Below are 21,802 nucleotides of genomic sequence, written 5' to 3'. Positions count from 1 at the left end.
GTATATGATGAGAGCCCTGTCGATCAATTCGGCCCTGGAAAGATTGTGCAAGGCTCAAGGGGTAGAATTTTTTTCAGCCTGGTCTGTACTTGTTAACAATAGAGACTGCTTCTACAGTGATGGGATACACTTAAATAGAAAGGGTGCAAGAATTTTTGCTGATGCTATCGAGGCAGTGCTAGGTGGGTCGGAAAACTGCTAGATTGGGGGGGATACAAGGACTAATAGATTAACAGTAGCTACTGGCAGAGGTGAAAGAGATTCTTGCACTGCTTCTATTGGAATGAGCAGCAGCCTGGAAAATAACATGCAGGATATTTCAGAGACTGCTGGAAATCATTGGGGTACAAGTAAACACATGGGTTGTGTTAGGGTAGCTAAGAAAAAGAACAGGTGCATGTATACTTGCGTGTACACCAATGCTAGGAGTTTAGTAAATAAATTTGATGAATTTGAGGTATTGCTCAAAACATCAAAGGCAGATATTGTTGGGATTTCAGAGACGTGGTGTCACACAGATATAAGGAATGATGAACTGGAATTTGGGGAGTACAATGTCTACAGAAAGGATAGACAGGATAGGAAGGGAGGAGGGGTTATGCTATTAGTTAAGAAATACATAAAATCCAAGGAAGTGAAGCCAGTTGACATCGCTGGACAGTGCATTGTCGAGTCAGTTTGGTGTGAGATAAGCATTGAGCATTGGGAGTTCAAAATTGAGAGTAGGAGTGTGCTATAGGCCTAATGACTCTGATGAGTATAATAAGAAACTGTACAGGGAAATAGAGTGGGCCAGTAAATCAGAGTCTTATAATGGGGGATTTTAATTTCAGATATTGACTGGAATTTGGGGGCTGGTCACTCACACACTAGCAAGGCTTTTGTGGATTTATTGGATGATTGTTTTCTACATCAGCATGTTCGGGAGGCAACTAGAGGGAGTAATACTCTTGATTTGATTATCAGTAGTGATTCTTCATGCATTAAGAATCTGCAGATAAATGAACCACTAGGTGGCAGTGATCACAGTGTGCTGAAGTCGGATTTACTCAAAGAGGTAACTACCATTAGGGGTAAAGGGAAGGGTTATTGCTTTCGTAAAGGCGACTACGATGGACTGAGACAGTATTTAAATTCTATACAGTGGGACCAACTGATGATGTTACCAACAGCAAATTCAAAATGGGAAGCATTCAAAGAACTTATCTTGGAAGCTACTAGACTTTACATACCAACTAAGAAATATTGTTCAAGGTTTAGGCCTAAATGGATGTCAGATGAACTAATGAGACATATGGCAGAGAAGAAAAATGCATGGGATACATACAAATTAACACATGACACAGAATCCTATGATAGATACAAGTTGATCTGTAACCGAGTTACAAAGGAGGTTAGGCAAGCAAAGGCAGATTTCGAGCAATCTTTGGCAAAGGATGCAAAGAAAACCAGCAAAGAGTTCTTTACTTATGTAAACTCTAGAAGGAAGGGGATGAATCAGATTGGTCCACTTGATATCGATGGGTCAACTGTTGATGCTCCTGCTCAGGTAGCTAAGAAACTAAATGAATATTTTGCATCGACATTCACACATGAGGAGTTATTCCGCGAGGGGAATGCCAGAGGTGTATTCAATTTTGGCAGTAAGCTGGAGAATCTTGTAATAACTGAGAGTAAAGTGGTGGAGAAATTGTTGAAGATAAACACAAGAAAGGCACCTGGGGTGGATGGGATCTATCCAGTTATATTAAAGGAGGCAGCAAAGGAAGTAAGCAAACCCTTAGCCATAATTATGAGAGCTTCCTTGGACTCAGGGGAAGTACCCATGGACTGGAGATGTGCAAATGTGACCCCAATTCACAAAGGAGGATCAAAGCTGACACAAGTAATTATAGACCTGTGAGTTTAACTTCTGTTCCCGGAAAATTAATGGAGGCACTGGTTAAAGAAGCACTGCAGAATCATCTAGACAAGACTTCAGTTATAGCTCGGACACAGCATGCGTTTGTTAAGTGGAAGTCTTGCCTGACCAATTTGATTGGATACTATGATGCAGTCACAAAAGAACTGGATGCAGGGAATAACTTTGATATCATATACTTGGATCTTAGTAAGGCTTTTGATATTGTTGCACATGGAAGACTGGTGCACAAATTGGAGCAGTGTGGCATTGGAGGCAAATTGCTGCTATGGATAAAGGGGTGGTTGAGGGGGAGAAGACAGAGAATGGTAATCAGTGGACACTGCTCATCATGGACTAATGTTATTAGTGGAGTCCCTCAGAGTTCAGTATTGGGTCCATTATTGTTTTCTGTATTTATAAATGATATTGATGATGGTATATCAAGCTTAATGTCCAAGTTTGCAGACGATACGAAGGTTGGCAGGGTTGTCAAGGACACTACTGACACTATGCTGCTGCAACAGGATCTGGAAAGGTTGAGCAGATGGGCTGAGAGGTGGCAAATGAAGTTTAACATTGACAAATGTAAAGTACTACATATGGGAAACAGCAACCCCAGAGCAATGTATCAACTCTGTGGTACTACACTGACAGTGGTAGAGAATGAAAGGGACCTGGGGGTGGTTGTGCAGGCAGATATGAAGTTCTCTGAGCAGTGCAGACGGGCTTCAAGAGTAGCTCATGGTGTATTGTCGATGATATATAGGAATTTTTCTAGCAGGGATAAAGAGGTGATTATTCCCTTGTATAAGGCAATGGTCAGGCCACACCTAGAGTACTGTATACAGGTCTGGAGGCCTCATTTCAAGAAGGATGTAGAGATTCTGGAACGAGTACAGAGAAGGGAAACAAGATTGGTGAATGGAACAAAGGGGTGCTCTTACGAAGAAAGGCTTAAGTTTTGCAAATTACAGTTTCTGGAGACTAGGCACCAGCAAGGTGATCTGATAGAGGTGTATAAAGCCTTGAATGGTTTGAGCATGCTCAATGCTGATGGGATTCTTCCTCTTGCTCAGAATAATCACCTGATAGGGCATAAATTCAAATTGAGAAAAGACAGATGTAGGATAGACATGAGGAAATTTGCCTTTAGCCAGCGGGTGGTTGGTTGGTGGAACAGACTTCCATCCCTTGTCGTGGAAGTTGATAGCCTAAATAAGTTTAAGGCTCAGCTGGACAGGTATTTTGAATGAACAGAGGGGTGAAGTGGAAGTGGTTATTTTTTATTTATTTATTTATTTTATTATTATTATAATTTTTTTTTTTGGCTGATGCTGCATAAGCTTGCTTTCTTGCATCAAATGCCTATGCTAATAATCACCTCCTTATTCCTGCTAGAAAGATTCATGTATATTATTGACAAAACCCCACAAGCTGTCCTGGCAGCCTTTCTGCACTCTCAGAGAAATTCATATCTGACTGCACAATTACCCCAATGTCTTTTTCATTCACCACTTCCCTGAGTTTGGTACCACACAGCTGGCACATTAATCAGGGATTTCTGCTCCCGATATGAAGTACCTTGCATTTGTCAATATTTAACTTCAATTTCCACAATCAGCCAATCTGCCTAATTTTTCTAGATCTTGTTGTAGCAGCATACCCTGATTATTGTGATTAACTACGAGCTGCAAGAGTAGCTCATGGTGTCTTGTCAATGATATACAGGAATTTTTCTAGCAGGGATAAGGAGGTGATTATTCCCTTGTATAAGGCAATGGTTAGGCCACATCTTGAGTACTGTATACAGGTCTGGAGGCCTCATTTCAAGAAGGATGTAGAGCTGTTGGAACGGGTACAGAGAAGGGAAACAAGATTGGTGAATGGAACAAAGGGGTGCTCTTACGAAGAAAGGCTTAAATTTTGCAAATTACAGAGTCTGGAGACTAGGCACCGGCGAGGTGATGATCTGATAGAGGTGTATAAGGCTTTGAATGGTTTGAGCATGCTCAATGCCAATGGGATTCTTCATCTTGCTCAGAATAATCACCTCAGAGGGCATAAATTCAAATTGAGGAAGGACGGATGTCGGATAGATGTGCGGAAATTTGCCTTTGGCCAGCGGGTGGTTGGTTGGTGGAACCGACTTCCATCACTTGTTGTTGAAGTTGATAGCCTAAACAAATTTAAAGCTCAACTGGACAGGTATTTCGAACGAACGGAGGGGTGAAATGGGAGTGGTGTGTGTTTTTTTTTTTTTTTTGGCTGATGCTGAATAAGCTTGCTTTCTTGCATCATATGCCTCTACTAATGCTAATGCTAACTACCCTGCCAGCCTTCATATCATCTGCAAACTTGGATATTAAGCCTGATAATACAGTCATAAATATCATTAATAAATACAGCAAACAAGAACGACAGGCTCTGCACTGAACTTTGAGGGGACTCTGCTAATAGCATTAGTCCAAGAAGAGTAGTGTCCATTGATAACCTCTCTCTCTCTCTCTCTCTCTCTCTCTCTCTCTCTCTCTCTCTCTCTCTCTCTCTCTCTCTCTCCATGCAGAATCTTGCCCTTAATATCTGTTGTAGACATCTGTTTCACCTGCTCCAATTTGTATAACAGTCTTTTATGTCCAACAGTACAAAGGCTTTTCTGAAAAATAAATATTTGATATTGTTAATTATTTTTTACATCCAGTTCCTTTGTTACTGTGTCATACTATCCAAGCAGACCTGGTCAGACAAGATCATCCATTAACAAATCCATGCTGCAACAGCAGTATAACTGCAATCCTGTTGAGATGGTGCATTTCTTCTTTAATCAGGGACTCCATTATTTTCTCGTTAGCAGAAGTCAAGCTAACAGACTGATGTCACCCTGTTAGATCAAAGGGTGATGTCACTTTTTGATCCTCCTTTGTAAATTGGGGGATATATTTGCGCATCTCTAGTCCATACAGACCTCCCATGAACCCAAAGATACTTTCATAATCATGGCTAAAGATTTGCATTTGCTTAACTCCTTTGCTGCCTCCTTTAGCTGGATGGATTCCATCCACACCATGTGCATATTTTACATTTAGCTCAACAATTTGCCCTCCACTTTCATCACAGTTATCACAAAATCATTCAGCCCCCCACCAGAATTCTACTTGCTTCTAGCATGCTTATTTCTAAAAAATTCCTCGTGTTCATATATATATAATTATACAAATATTTAAATAATGTTGAAATAGTTGGAAACAGAATATATCATAAAATAAAAAGGAGGGTACAACATACATCAGAGACAGCAAAAAGCATATTCCTCTACATGATGCTTGAAATATAACTATATAAATTAGAATAAGGATTAAAATAAAAATAAAATAATGCCAGCAGTGGGGCATTATTTTATTTTATTTTTTTGGTCTGATCTTGCTCATACATTATTTGTACGGGCAAGACCAGAGTGAAAAAGGCGAAATTAAATCTAATTTAATTCAAATCAAGCAGGGAGGGAATAGAGGGGTAACAAGAGTAAAAATATTGCAGCAGAAACTCCAAATTAATTTAGAAAATGTATGAATAATAATTCTTTGAAATTTAAAAGCCAATTAAATAGAAATTTAACGGTGCTCCCTCTGATGGGCACCAGGTCCAAATTTATGTGAAATATCACCAAACAGAGATATAAGCCACTACAATAAAACAAAAGTAAACAAAAATAAAAATAGACTGACCATTATGCCCCATCTCGACAGAGGACCACAAGGCCAATAATGGTCAGGGAATCGCTGCATTTCGAATGCTAGACAAATCGCCGCAAAGGAGAATCGATCCAAAGATCAGTCTGCCACACCGAGCTTCAGATTGAACCACCAATGCAGGGAATTGAACAGCGGTGGTCCTGATGTAGCGAAAATCAAAAATAGAACAGACATGAGCATTCCAGTGCAAAGCCACACTACTGACAAAAGTAATCTTAACCCGTTTATATAAAAGAAAAATGAATTTTATATATATATATGCAAAATAGTATTCATTTGAAGATAATATAGCATTCAAATATACATTGGTTTAATTTTGTTTATTTCCAATTTGGAAATATGGACATTATGAAGTCAAACATTTTGTTTGACTTTCTTACCACTTAAGTTATTGCAAAGACTTAAGTAACTAAGGATTATTATAGATAGTAACTAAGGGTTATTATTATGAAATTCTTAAAAATTCTAGAAGAATTAAATTTATAAAAAAATTTTTAGTACATTAAACCCAGATCCAATTCAAGGAATTTTGTTCAAGGTTAATTTTATATAAGTAAATAAAAATAATAAAACTTATTGGCTGTCTTTGCAATATCACTATCAAAAAAAGGTAATTTAGGTCACAAAAACTTGACTCATTCTTGTTGATACCAAAAATACCATGAAACGTTCAATTCCATCATGTACATATTTCCAAATTGGAAATAACCTTAAGCTATCCTAGGTTTGAGTTCTTTATTACCTTCAAATGACACAGTTTACTTATGTACCACGGAATATTTTTTGCAAAAATCCTACCACAGACAATCTAATACATTTTAAAAAAATTAGAGCAAGGGCAAGATATGTCAGACGAGCATGCAAGATGAACTATAAATACTAAAACAGTTAGGGATAAAATAAGAAAAATGAGCAATAGATAATAATATTTAGTACATCCAGTTAGCAAGGGCAGGATATAGCTGATTAAAAAGAAATAGCGGCGAAGGTAAAGAAAGCCAACACAAGAATGATGAGAAACGTCGGATAACTTACGCGGAAAATTAGTTTCCTGATATGGCACTCTAGCACTGCTCGCTCGGTAAACAGAGTGAGCATTTATCGATCTGGAGCTGAAGTCGAGAACGATATATTGATTGACAGGTAGGTGTGGCAAATGATGTGCTGATTGGTGCCTGAACACAACACATGATAACATCGGTTTAGTATCACTTTAGTAGTACTCAGAAGCACTAATGGTAACTTGCCCTAATGAACGCTTTCCATAATGTTGAAAAAAGGTCAGGTTACCTCCACTTGAATCCCACAGGAGCTTGAACTCCTCCCAAAGTGGAGGGAGTAACCTAACCTTTTTTCTTTAGAATCACAGTCATATTTAGAAATACATTCATAAAAAAATAAATTTTTTTATGACTATTTTTATTTTCTTGTTCAATAATATGCCCTAATGGTGAAAAAGGTCAGGTTATCTCCACTTGAATTCCATGGGAGCTTGTGAACCCTTCCTGAAATGGAGGGGGTAACCTAACCTTTTTTCTTTAGAATCATGGATGGACTGGTGCCTCCATAGCCAGGTGGGCAGGAGCAGCAGTGGCACACGCTTCTTGATTAGACCAGGATTCGAGCCTGTGACCACTAAATACGGAGGATGCGAAAAGGTCAGGGAATGACCTCCGCATATCCCCAGAGCTATATGGCCTTAGTTGCTAATGTTCCTAAAAACCAAATAACAAACATGAATGGACTAGTACATAAATTGTTTATTAACAAAATATTAATTTTTTATTACTGTACTTTTATTTTTAAAGACATTCTTTATATATATATAAAGAATCTTTCTTTCTTTTCCTATTATTTCCTAACCTAACGTTTACGGTTAGGTCACGAAATATAAGGAAACCTCATCTATTATTTCCTAACTTACCATTTATGGTCAGGCTGTGAAATATAACGAAAAAAAAAAAAAAAAGAAACCTTTATCTTTTTTCGTAACCAAACCTAAATCAACAATATAGTAAAAACACTCGTGAACTCCAAAAATCTGCTTTTAATAATGAGAAAAAAACAATGAAGAACAAAAAAATGAACGGAACGAAACTTTTATTAATTTAGTTTTCATCAAAAAATCAACCGTTTTATTTTCCTTACAAATTTCTTCCATCTTTAAAAGATTCATTGCTGCTATTACCTCTTTACCGTTCATCACAAAACTATTATGCACTTTACTCATAAATATACATTGTAATTGCTAGCCAATGACTACACAGTAGCTTGTTGTCTGTCGTGCCACCACCAATCATTTCATCATTTGCCACGCCTACCTGTCAATCGATATATCCTTCTCGATTTCGGCTCCAGACTGATAACACCGTCTGTTTCTTAAGACCGATAATAAAGTCTGTTTACTGAGCGAGCAGTGTTAGAGTCTGGTGTCGAGAAACTAATTTTTCGCATAAATTATCTAATGTTTCTCGTGTTGGCTTTCTTTACCTTAGCCAATTCATTGAGAAAAATATAATTTAAATTTCTCCACAAAATATGTAGAATAATATAACCATCCACTAACCATAACAGAACTCCATAAGGTCACAAACATAAGAGTGCAGAAGGTTCAGATGGCATCAATTATATGATGATAAAGAAACTCAGTGAAGAATCATTACAATCTCTACTACTTTTATACAACACAATTTATATGGAGCATAAGGTTTCTAACATGGTGGCATCATTCTTTTGTCCTCACTTCCCCAAAATGTGCCGAAGATCCTACTAATCTGAACAGCTATCATCCAATAGCACTCACCAGCTGCCTAGGAAAATGAATGGAAAAGATCATAAATGCAAGACTTATGTGGCACCTAGAAAACCTTAACCTTTTGTGCCCAGTACAATGTGGCTTCAGGAAACATAGATCAACCTCCTAATTAAAATAGAAAGCAGCATACGAAATACTTTCATTAGAAAAAAACATTTAGTCATGATATGTTTCGATATCAGAAAAGCGTATGGTACATCCTGGCTCTATGGCATTCTCTGGGACATATATAACTTAAAGCTAAGAGGAAATCTCTGTATTTTCATCCAGAACTTTTTATAGCACTGAACCTTCCAAGTACAAATACAAGCTTTATTCTCAAAAGTCTTCCTACAAGAAGTACCCAGGAATCAGTCCTCAGTGCCACCCTGTTTGCAATAAAAATAAACTTGATGACCCAACAGATACCATCTACCATAAATACAGCTCTTTATGTAGATTTCAGTATCTCTTTCTAATCCAAAAACATGAGAACAATAGAATGCCAATTACAAGGTGCAATAAACAAGATCAGTAGTTGGGCTCAGGAAAGTGGTTTCACAATCTCCACACAAAGAACAATAGGCATGCACTGTAGAAAAAGAAACCTTCATTTAGATTCGCAATTAAAACTTAATGGATAGTTAATCCCAATCAAGCCAACCAAAAAATTTCTTGGACTTATTCTTCATAAAAAACTAACTTTTTTAGAACATAAACAACTAAGAACAAACTGCCTCAAGAAAGTAAACATTTTGAAAGTCTTATTTGCAATGACATAGGGTGCAGATAGGTATTTTATTGCAATTATACAGAGCCCTCATAAGATCTCAATTAGATTATGGAGCCACTGTGTACAACTCAGCCAAACCAAGTGCCCTGGAATGGCTAGATCCAGTGCATCACAGCACTTTTCATACAATGTTAGGAGCATGTCGCACATCACAAGTCCAGAGCCTATATGCAGAGGCTTATGAACCACTACTACAACTCCGGAGACAAAATTTGCTGTTATACTATGCTGCAAAGATAAAATCAATACCTGACCACCCGATATGGATAATCCTACACAAACCAAGTTTAGAAAAAATATATAGAGCTCATCCAAATGCAAACAAACCAGCAGGCATATACAGGGTGATTCAGAAGGAATACTAAATATTTTGGGAGGTTATAGTATCGATTATTCTGAGTAAAAAAGTTCATATAAACATGGGTCCAATTCTCAATGGATACAGAGATACAGCCTGTTTGAAACTGGCGTGCACAAAGCCATTATAAGAGGTATTAAAGAATGATAAATGATATAGTTTGTATTTATTGACTTTTTGAATGATACAAAACACAAATAATTGACAAATTTTTTACAGTTCACAATAAATGTTTGAAAATCCCACCACCAACCTCAATACGCTTTGCAACTCTTGTGGTAATACGACGTTCTTTGAGGTTGTCTTGGCGTTCCTTTATGAGGGCAGCAGTAGCAGTATCCAGAATGCAAGCAAGCAATTCGTCTCTTGTATTCACCTTTTCTTTGTATACCATGCTTTTGATCCATTCCCACAAACAAAAATCTAACAGAGTGAGGTCTGGAGACCTTGGTGGCCAATGAATAGGACTACCGCGGCCAATCTATCGCTCGGGGAAAGTTTGATTTAGATATTGTATCACCAGACAGGTATAATGTGCAGGAGCTCAGTCATGCTGAAAGTACATACCAATCCTTGTAGCCAAGGGAACAGAAATTCTAGGTAAATGGGCCCTGTAAGACGATTTTGTAACATAACAGGCCCAATCAACTGATTGTCGATGATACTGCACCACATGTTTACAGAGAAGCAATGTAGAAAATTTGTTTCTACAGTGGCATGTGGATTTTCATCTGACCACCTATGAGAGTTACAGGTGTTGTTGATACTGTCATGGGTGAAAGTAGCTTCATCACTGAAATGTATTAATCGGTGATTAGCATTGACCCTCTGACAAAATTCCAATTGCTGGGCGTTGTCTCCTGGTTGAAGGTGTTGCACCTGCTGTATGTGAAATGTGTACAAGCTGTGCTCACATAATGTTTGCCATACTCTTGTCTGTGGAACACCGATACTCGTAGAAATTCTTCATGTGCTGATAGGTCTACATTCTACCAACTGAAGAATGTGTTCTATTTCATCCACATTTTGTTCATGTGCACGTTCAGAAGAAATATGAGCACTGGAACTGTACCAGTCTCACGCAGTTTGGTGTAAATGCTAGTAAACTCTCTTGAATCCGGTATTCTGCATTTAGGAAACCATTGACAGTGTTCTCTAAGCAGCAATAGCAATTCCACCACAAAAACCATAGACCAACACCATATCAGCATATTCAGTATGTGTGAAGATGTGCGGCATCCTTAACAACACTTATCTAACACCAAACAATGTCAGGTTATAACTGCGTCTTGGTCACATCTGATTCAGGGAGTTGTGCATCCCAGTTTCAAACGGCTGTATCTCTGTATCCATTGAGAATTGGACACATGTTTATATGAACTTTTTTTACTCATAATAATTGATACTATAACCTCCCAAAATATTTACTATTCCTCCTGAACACTCTATATTTAAGAGACCTAATCCATCAACATAATTTAAATCTCAGTCAGATAGCAATTTCTCCTGAAGTTCCATATCCACTTTGAGATACCATTCAAACAATATGTGGTCTCCATATGTATAATTGGAACAAGAATTTCTACCTCCTCTGTTTCTCTAACAAAATTTCCAGCAATTACACACAGCCTACAGAGACCAAAATTGCAATTCAATTGCAATTCTGCTAATATACACAGATGGTTCCAAAACAGAAACCAAAGTAGGAATTGCAGCCAACGTCCCAAATACCATCATCTCCCAACTACTCCAAACTGAGTGCAGCATTTATACGTCAGAACTGGAGGCTATACAACTAACCATGAACCATATAACAACCAACATCCCCAGCAGTTTAATTTTCACAGATTCATTCAATGCCCTGCAAGCCTTAAAGAACAACACCAGAAATAACCATCTGACTATATGTCAAATCCAAAATATGCTAACAATGGATTTTTTCAAGAATTTAAATGTAATTTGACGTTCTCATGTAAAGTTAGGACAGTCAAATAGGATATGTTGAACTGTTAGTATTGTTTTGATAGTCAGAGCATTAAGGTGGAAGTAGCAAAACAAAACATAAATTTCTGTTGGGTTCCCGGACATAGACAGTAATGAACTGACAGATCAAGCAGAAAGCCCAATAAACCAAACGATAAAAATACCATATCTAGACTATAAAATTACAATCTGAAATAGCAGCAAGAAACAGTGGCAACAAATATGGCAGGAGCAAGCCTGTAACAAATTATTTCGGATAAAACCACTGTTACAACAATGGAAAACTAGTATAAGGCCTAAAAGACAAGAAGTCATACTAATCGGATTAAGAATAGGACACACCAATGTTTCCTACTTGCTCCAAGCTAAATCTCCACCTCAATGCTCTGACTTTCAAACAATACTAACAGTCCAACATATCCTACTTGACTGCCCTAACTTTACATTAAAATGTCAAATTACATTTAAATCCTTAAATGTAATTTGACATTCCTTAAAAAAGCAATTACTTCATTACAAGCAGTATTAACAGATAGACCCAATATATCAGAAGTTTTCCAGTTCCTGAAACTTATAAATTATTATAATTTAATATAATCATAATAAAATACATTAGAGAATAATCCATAAAATATAAGTTTTGGTGCGTTATAGCCATAGAAGCTGATGCACCAGAAAAATACTGAAAAATGACAAACAAACCAACCAATCTAGATGGTAGATGACTCTCATCAACCAGTGCAATACCACTACTTTGCTTATTGGGAGCTTGAAGTGGTGAAACTCAGAGGAAAGTTTCTGGCATCCCCCCCACCCCATCTCCTTCATCCAGTGCATGTACTGGATGAAGGAATAATCCTGGAATAATATAATACTAATACTTACTAACAGCAAGGTGGTAGATGACTCTCATCAACTGGTGCAATACCACCACTTTGCTTATTGGAGGCTTGAAGTTGTGAAACCCATGTTTATTCTCCAGAGCAAAGTTTCTGTTATTCCCCACTCTCCCATTTCCTTCAACCCATGCACAGTACTAAGTATTGCAGGTTTTGATACCTTTTGTGTTTTTGGTTTTCATAAAAAAAAACAAAAACAAAAACTTGCACATATAGAGTCATATAATTTTTATTTATTATTTATTTTTGTTTTTTGGAAAGCATATGTGAGGTGTAGCCAACTAATAAACAAAAATAGTTGCAAAAATGGTCACTATGAGAGGTCCTTTCAAATTATTCTGAGAAATGAGAGCAATAGTGCTTGTGAACTAAAGGACTTTTAAAAGTTCTGGAACATGATACTGTTAACAAAGGCAATTGTGGTGTAGCAGTGTATTAATTGATATTTATTGCTTAATCTCTACACTTTGATCCCTGTTAAAATTAGCCATTTTCCATTATGTGGAGGATGGATCAAATGACAACCAGAATTAATTTTTTTTATCCAAAAACTGGATAAAAAATCTCTACCATAGTTTGAGCCTCTTTTTTTTCCCTGCTTATTAAAAGATTTTTGATTTACCATTGGTACCATTATTTAATGGCATTCCTTTACTTAGTAATGCATTTGGAATCAACATATTGCCAGATCATTTTTCAGTCTTCCAAAAAACATGATGGTGTAGGCAGATCCGTGACTGATATTCGAGTCCTTAGATATATCAGCTGTGTTGTACACTGATATGTCAAGAAATATTTCATGTGTGATAGTTGTTTGAGATTATCCCGGGCAATGGCCATCCTCTGGAGTTTTTCTTCATTCATAATGATTTCCTGATCACTATGAAGAAATAATGAGCAAAGCATTACTTTCTTCACAGTAAAGGGTGTATGTCAGAAATTATATGTCAAGCCCACCAGTACACTGGTGACTCACATCTTTTCCATATGGCAGTGAATTTTTGCTTGAGAAACAGCATTTGCTGTAAGAAATTGAATAACAGTATGTTGCACTAGTTTGGATGTTGTCTCTGCTAAGTATCACGTGCCCACACATACAGGACAGCCTGCATGCTCTGTTGTTGGAAGTATTAGTATCAATCATGAATTTACACTTGTATTTTCATTTGATTTTCCTTTACATAGTTTCTGCTGTGATTTTGTAATTTCCTTAATTACCCTACTTGATAATTATTTATCCTTAAAATATGAGCTGACTGCACTATTATTTGTAAACAGATGGTAATGCAGTCATGCTATTTGAGTGTGCAGTCGTTTCTCACAGTACAATGATCATTTTGCAAATTACTGTAATTCTTAGTTTATAAATAATTTAAATTCATCCTTTTTTACAAGCTCATTTCCAGTTACTTAGTTTTACATTAATGTTTATGCATAATGATTGTCATTTAAAACATTAATAGTAATTAAAAGCTTGTTTAGTATTTAGAGCAATGCTAATCAAGAGGTGCCAATACAGAACACACTACTTTATTTGAATATACTATGACTCATCATTTCATTTTGGTATTTCTAAACATGAATGGTTGCTAAAAGCTGTACATGTGCTATAAGTACTGAGATGAATTATGGACAGGAAATCCAAACTTGTTAATCTGAAGTTTTTTGTAAATTTATTTGTTATGTTTATTCCAACTTTCATTATTTTTTAACTTGAGTTTAAGTTTTGCAAATGAAATCTTTGGATAGTAAGTTAGTTTCTTCTGTACTGTTTCAAAATTGGAAATAGTTTCAATATAAATGATCAAGTTAAAGAATGAAATTTTTTTGTCCCATTTAGGATGAATTCCATCCATTTATTGAGGCTCTTTTGCCTCACGTTAAGGCCTTCTCGTACACATGGTTCAATCTGCAAGCTGCAAAACGCAAGTATTTTAAGAAACATGAAAAACGTATGAGCTTAGAAGAAGAAAGGAGATGCAAAGAGGAGTTACAGGTAATTTATAATAGTTATATATATTTTTTTGCATTAAATTATTTTATAAATACTAATATCTTGATGTAGTCAGTCATTCAGTTTGTATACCTGAAAGTTTCAAAAAATGTTATCACTTAATCTTTGAAGTTGAATAAGCAATTCATAAACAAATAAAATTATATGAAAGTGATATAGCATATCATTCTACTTGCTTCTCCTTCTGCAGTATTCAATATCCACTACTCTAAGTAGAAAACTATTTCAGAGGAATTCATAAAGTAATGCTACTTTTGTGTTGTACAGTCATATAAAATGCAACTGTAATTCTGTATAACTGTAGAATTATAGTTATACAGAATGAATAAATCATAGGTACCAAAGAGTTAAAGAGCATTTTTGTTTTCATGAATAGTCCCAGTAGTGAAGTTGCTGAGTGAGGTAGGATATTGTCCTAATGGAAAGGAGGAAAACATTAGGCACTGCATATGTCAAGTTTCTACAAAATTCCTTTTCATATTAATTTGGTATGGAATTGCCAGCAAGGACAACAGCTATCTTCTCTGGTTGCTTTTCTTTGTGATCTTTGTTTTTTTCTTGGCCTTGTAATCTACTGGTTGTGCTGTTAGGGGGCTATAATATACCATTTCCCCTTCCCTTCTGAAGAAGGGAAGGAGAAATGGTATATTAGAGTGGCCACAACACGTTCACATGCAGTCAATCTTAGCATTAGCATTAGCATTAGTAGAGGCATATGATGCAAGAAAGCAAGCTTATTCAGCATCAGCCAAAAAAAAAAAAAAAAAACCCTCTCCCATTTCACCCCTCCGTTCGTTCGAAATACCTGTCCAGTTGAGCTTTAAATTTGTTTAGGCTATCAACTTCAACAACAAGTGATGGAAGTCGGTTCCACCAACCAACCACCCGCTGGCCAAAGGCAAATTTCCGCACATCTATCCGACATCCGTCCTTCCTCAATTTGAATTTATGCCCTCTGAGGTGATTATTCTGAGAAAGATGAAGAATCCCATTGGCATTGAGCATGCTCAAACCATTCAAAGCCTTATACACCTCTATCAGATCACCTCGCCGGTGCCTAGTCTCCAGACTCTGTAATTTGCAAAACTTAAGCCTTTCTTCGTAAGAGCAACCCTTTGTTCCATTTACTAATCTTGTTGCCCTTCTCTGTACCCGTTACAGCAGCTCTACATCCTTCTTGAAATGAGGCCTCCAGACCTGTATACAGTACTCAAGATGTGGCCTAACCATTGCCTTATACAAGGGAATAATCACCTCCTTATCCCTGCTAGAAAAATTCCTGTATATCATTGACAAGACACCATGAGCTACTCTTGCAGCTCGTCTGCACTGCTCAGAGAACTTCATATCTGCCTGCACAATTACCCCCAGGTCCTTTTCATTCTCCACCACTGTCAGTGTAGTACCGCAGAGTTGATACATTGCTCTGGGGTTACTGTTACCCATATGTAGTACTTTACATTTGTCAATGTTAAACTTCATTTGCCACCTCTCAGCCCATCTGTTCAACCTTTCCAGATCCTGTTGCAGCAGCATAGCGTCAGTAGTGTCCTTAACGACCCTGCCAACCTTTGTATCATCTGCAAACTTAGACATTAAACTTGATATCCCATCATCAATATCATTCATAAACACCGAAAACAACAACGGACCCAACACTGAACCCTGAGGAACTCCACTAATAACATTAGTCCACGTTGAGCAGTGTCCATTGATTACCACTCTCTGTCTTCTGCCACTCAACCATCCCCTTATCCATAGCAGCAATTTGCCTCCAATGCCACACTGCTCCAATTTGTGCAGCAGTCTTCCATGTGCAACAGTATCAAAAGCCTTTCTAAGATCCAAATATATAATATCAAAGTTATTCCCTGCATCCAGTTCTTTTGTGACTACATCATAGTATCCAATCAAATTGGTCAGGCAAGACCTGCCCTTAACAAAACCATGCTGCGTCTGAGCTATAACTGAATTCTTGTCTAGATGATCCTGCAGTGCTTCTTTAACCAGTGCCTCCATTAATTTACCTGGAACAGAAGTTAAACTAACAGGTCTATAATTACTTGTGTCAGCCTTTGATCCTCCTTTGTGAATTGGGGTTACATTTGCACATCTCCAGTCTATGGGTACCTCCCCTGAGTCCAAAGAAGCTCTCATAATTATGGCTAGGGGTTTGCATACTTCCTTTGCTGCCTCCTTTAATATAACTGGATAGATCCCATCCACCCCAGGTGCCTTTTTTATGTTTATCCTCAACAATCTCTCCTCCACTTTCCTCTCAGTTATTACAAAATCATCCAGCTCACTGCCAATGTTTACTTTACCTACATCATTCTCCTTCCTGAATAACTCCTCATGCGTGAATGTAGATGCAAAATACTCGTTTAGATTGTTAGCCACCTGAGCAGGATCCTCAACTGTTGAACCATCAATATCCAGTGGACCAATCTGATTCATCCCTTTCCTTCTCGAGTTCAAGTATGTAAAGAACTCCTTTCTGTTTTTCTTTGCATCCTTTGCCAAGGATTTTTCGTAGTCTGCCTTTGCCTGCCTAATCTCCTTTGTGACTTGGTTACAGACCAACTTATATCTATCATAGGCTTCCATGTCACCCATTAATTTGTATGTATCCCATGCATTTTTCTTCTCTGCCACATGTCTCATTAGTCCATCTGACAACCATTTAGGCCTAAACCTTGAACAATATTTCTTAGTTGGTATGTAAAGCCTGGTAGCCACCAAGATTAGTTCCTTGAATGCTTCCCATTTTGAGTTTGCTGTTGGTAACATCATCAGTTGGTCCCACTGTATAGAATTTAAATACTGTCTCAGACCATCATAGTCACCTTTACGAAAACAAAAACCCTTCCCTTTACCTCTGATGGTAGTTACCTCCTTGAGTAAATCCCACTTCAACACACTGTGATCACTGCCACCTAGTGGTTCATTTATCTGCAGGTTCTTAATGCATGAAGAATCACTTCTGATAATCAGATCAAGAGTATTGCTCCCTCTTGTTGCCTCACGAACATGCTGATGTAGAAAACAATCATCCAATAAATCCACAAAAGCCTTGCTAGTGTGCGAGTGACCAACCCACAAATTCCAGTCAATATCTGGGAAATTAAAATCCCCTAATCTTATCCCTAAGCTCCTCTGTGGCTTTCCATTCTCCAGCTTTGAATCAGTGTACACCTTTCTTCCAAATTGAAATAAAGGTGGATGTTTTAATTCAGAATGTCTGAATGACATCTTTATTCACATCTAGATAATGATACTGTTATAGTACATCTTTCTTAACAGTAAACTGAAATTGTGTAATGACAGTATATTGCATTCTAGGGCATACTGTGTGATAACCAGGGATCAACAAATTTTTTAGGGCTATCTGCCTCCTGTAAAACTTTTGTTCTGGGATTATAGTAAAAAATTATGATCATATTAAAAAAATATATCATTTCTATACTCAATCTCCAGGTTTTCAACCAAAGGTTAGATTATTGAGTGGTTTGGTCATTGATTGCTAATCCACTGCACATTCCGATGAAAACACCAATGTCAACAGGTTTCAGGTATTTTTGAATTGTGATCAACGAGCACCCATTCAGATGCTAGCATATAAGTGAACAGTTGTCAGTGAATTGTGACCGAGGAGGTGGAGAAATTAATATTGTTCTGCATCCTGAGCTGGATATCATCATTTTTCTCTTCCTTGGTGATTCCCTTTTATTCTCTCTCTCTCTCTCTCTCTCTCTCTCTCTCTCTCAGGGTGGTTCAGAAATTTTTTTTTTGGCTGGTGCAACATAAGCCTCAGGCTTCCTTTCACCACATGGCTAATAATAACCATCAGAAGAAAAAGAAAACGCTTATAATTTGTGCTTATTTCTGCAAATTTAACTTAATTATAAAAATTTCATTACTTGCATTATTGTTGAAGATGAAAGTTGGTCCTTCCAGTCTGAATGGAAGGACAATCTGACCAGACTAATACTGACCATACTAATATTAACAAAAATGAACCATCATGTAGATGTCAAAGGAAAAATGTTGTAGATGCTGTGACAGGAATGACCATTAAAGAATTTTCAGTGAAATAGGGAACTGAGCCTCCTTCACTTATACTCTTGCCTCGTTGTGCTTTAACCAGAAACCTCAGTGATAAAGACATTCTCCAGGGCTAAAAGGAGCTAACATGGCCACACTGTCTCCATTGCTTGGTAGATGCAACTCATCACACACTGAACATCATCATTCTGACTCTGTGAATCCAAAATGACTAAAAAGGAACCTAAACAAAAGTATCCATCCATCCTTCCTTCACTTACATTAGCTATCAAACTAGTCAATGAGCAAACTGTTTATTTCTTAATGCTTAAAAAATGCTACTGATACACCTATAGCAGTAGATAAACTTCAGTCTGAAGATTACTTGCTGACACAATGACTCTGAAACATTTAGAATCATTAGTAAAACCTTTCAACCTGCTGTGGATTTTCTATAAAAGTATCTGATGCCACTCTTAATACTGTGAAAAGCATAATTTATAAGTGGGACCTGCTAAATATTACAAATGAGATTTTCCAAGAATTTTATGAGCAAAAAGTTATTTAAAAAAAAAAAAAAAAAGTGTATTCAAGTGAAACAGATAGTAATAAGCATTTATGTAATTGAAACAACAGTAGAACCAATAGTTCAAGAAATGGAGCAAAATTAAGAATGATAATATAATATAATATAATATAATATAATATAATATAATATATAATACTACACTGTGATATTAGAGAATATAGAATATTGAGGTGTGTGTGCATGTGCGTTCATTGCTTGACAAAATTAACAGAACAAAACATTTTTCATGAATATTTTACTGTGGACAGCGTTGGCAAAGGCAACTTTTTGATATAATAAGCATCCTGACATGCAAATAGTATTAGCAATGGCCATATGGTGCAAGGAAGCCTTTGGCTTATGCTGCTGCACTACCCAAAAAATAAATAAGTAAAATAATAAGAAGAAATTTAAAAAAATAATAATAATAAGAGAAAAGGAAATAGACAACCTATGCATTTCCCTGCTCTCAGGTAATTATCCAGGTGACATTTGAATTTCCCCAAACTGTCAGCCTCTACCACCCATGCAGGTAACTTATTCCAGTAATTTTTATCTTGCTGGTTAAAATAAACTTCCTGCTTAAACATCCAGTTTAAACATCTCCATCTGTAACTTGAAATTATGACCCCGACTTCTAGAATCATTTATAACCTTGAAAATTTTGTCCTCATTCTTTTTATTTATGTCTCTCAGAGTCTTAAACACCTCAGTCAAGTCTCCTCTAAGGTGTGTAGTCTCCAAGCTCTGATTTATTTAGGTGTGAACCTAAAGAAAGACAGTATTCCAAGTGCGGTCTAACAATAGCCTTATATAATGAGATTATAAAAAACTTGTGTCTACTAGCAATTGTTCGATAAATCATCGATAGGACACCATGGGCCTTCCAACCTATCTACAATGCTCAGAGAATTTCATGTCTGACTGTATTGTAACACCCAAGGCCCTTTTGGCACCTCCGTAGCCAGGTGGGCAGGAGCAGCAGTGCATAGCACACACTTCTTGATTAGACCGGGGTTCGAGCCCGTGACCACCAAATACGGAGGATGCGGAAAGGTCAAGGAATGACCACCGCAAATCCCCGGAGCAATATGGCCTTAATTGCTAATGCTCCTAAAATCAAATAACAACAACCAGTGGGCAGGAGCAGCAGTGTGTAGCACATGCTTCTTGATTAGACCGGGGTTCGAGCCCGTGACCACCAAATACGGAGGATGCGGAAAGGTCAGGGAATGACCGCATATCCCCGGATCAATATGGCCTTAGTTGCTAATGCTCCTAAAAACCAAATAGCAACAACCAAGTCCCTTTCCTCCACTACTGGCTTTAGTCCAACTCCACCAAGTGTATAAGTTATTTTGGGGTTACTGTTCCCTAGGTGTAATACCTTACACTTTGCTGGATTTAAGCATAGCTGCCATTTTTCTGACCATCCCTGAAGTCTATCTAGGTTACTCTGAAGGAGCTCTGCTTGGCAGTGATCATTAACTACTCTATCAATCTTTACATCATCTGCAAATTTAGACATCACACCCTCTATCCCTTCATTGATGTCATTTATGAAAATCAAAAGCAACAGTGGTCCCAATACTGATCCTTGGAGAAACCCCACTTCTTATATCAGCCCAATCTGAGGAATAACTATTTATCACAACCCTCTGCCTCCTGCCCTGAACCATCCAGCTATCTATCTAAGGATTTTCCCTGTGATTCCAACCTGTTACAGCTTATAAAGTAACTGCTCATGTGGGACTGAGTCAAATTGGCTCTCTTTTTGGCTTTCTCAGTGGGGTAGCCACATCTCCATTGCCAGGATGGCAAGTCATCGTCATTTAGATGATTCTTTGAGATGGTGGGCCATTGGAGACAGGAACCATTACAAAAAGAGCTGTCCAAGATTGCCCGAGGGCTACGTCAACCAGAACAGACCATTATCTGACCCTAATAGCAAGACGAAACCTATAATGTGCTGTCATCAACTGTCTCTTGAGGTTGCTTCTGCCACAGGTGAACACATTTCCAGCTGGACTGTGTTAAGAAGGCTCAATTCCAGTGGACTGTATGCAAGGAAGTCAGTGGTTTGTATCCCATTAACCCCCAAACCACTGCAGAGCTCGTTGAAACTGGTGCCATTAACGCGTGATGCCAGTATGGGATATGATCCCATCAAAAGGCTAAACAGGACTGAGAGCGATAAACCATACTTGATATAAAGATGTCTATAAGATTCTGTGGCAACAAATCCCATTTTTCCACAAGCACAGACCATTCTTCCACCAGTTCACCAAATGACTGAGGAGTTGGCTGTTAGCATGCAATGCAATGCCCAAGGGCATGCCCACACTTGTTCAATCAGATGTAAGTCTAGTGATCATGCTGACTGCAGCAATCTTTGGATATCTTCAGTTTCAAGATAGTTCTCCACCACTTGATCTCTATATGCAATGGCATTGTAGTGCATGAAAAGAAAATATGGGCTAACCATACCCTTAAACAGTTGCATATAGGGTCCAAGGATCTGTTCTCTGTACCTCCAAGCAATTACGGTACCTCTATCAAAAATATGAAGAGGAGCAAAATAAGGAGCCGTTGATCCTTATTTTGCTCCACACAAGAACACTGCCTCCACCATAAATGTCCCTTTCTCTGGCATTGGAGGGATAGTAACATATTCCTCATTGTCTCCAGATGAAATAA

At 37.6% G+C, this 21,802-nt stretch overlaps 1 protein-coding gene across 12 annotated transcripts in view; it reads left to right on the top strand.

The window, feature by feature from the left end:
* LOC150078475 (nuclear factor 1 X-type-like) overlaps window positions 1-21,802 on the top strand; it is a 798,656-nt gene that overhangs the window by 315,692 nt on the left and 461,162 nt on the right. For all 12 annotated transcript variants that reach the window (XM_090384797.1, XM_090384789.1, XM_090384790.1 and 9 more), the window contains exon 3: window positions 14,320-14,475. In XM_090384797.1, the coding sequence (XP_090240923.1) occupies window positions 14,320-14,475 (156 nt within the window). The remainder of the gene's footprint in view (window positions 1-14,319; window positions 14,476-21,802) is intronic.

The sequence above is a fragment of the Mastigoproctus giganteus genome, chromosome 11 (assembly GCF_048544385.1).
Source record: "Mastigoproctus giganteus isolate SK-2022 chromosome 11, ASM4854438v1, whole genome shotgun sequence".
Taxonomy (NCBI): Eukaryota; Metazoa; Arthropoda; class Arachnida; order Uropygi; family Thelyphonidae; genus Mastigoproctus; species Mastigoproctus giganteus.
The sequence above is the reverse complement of the archived record's forward strand: the minus strand, read 5'-3'. Positions and strand labels throughout refer to the sequence as shown.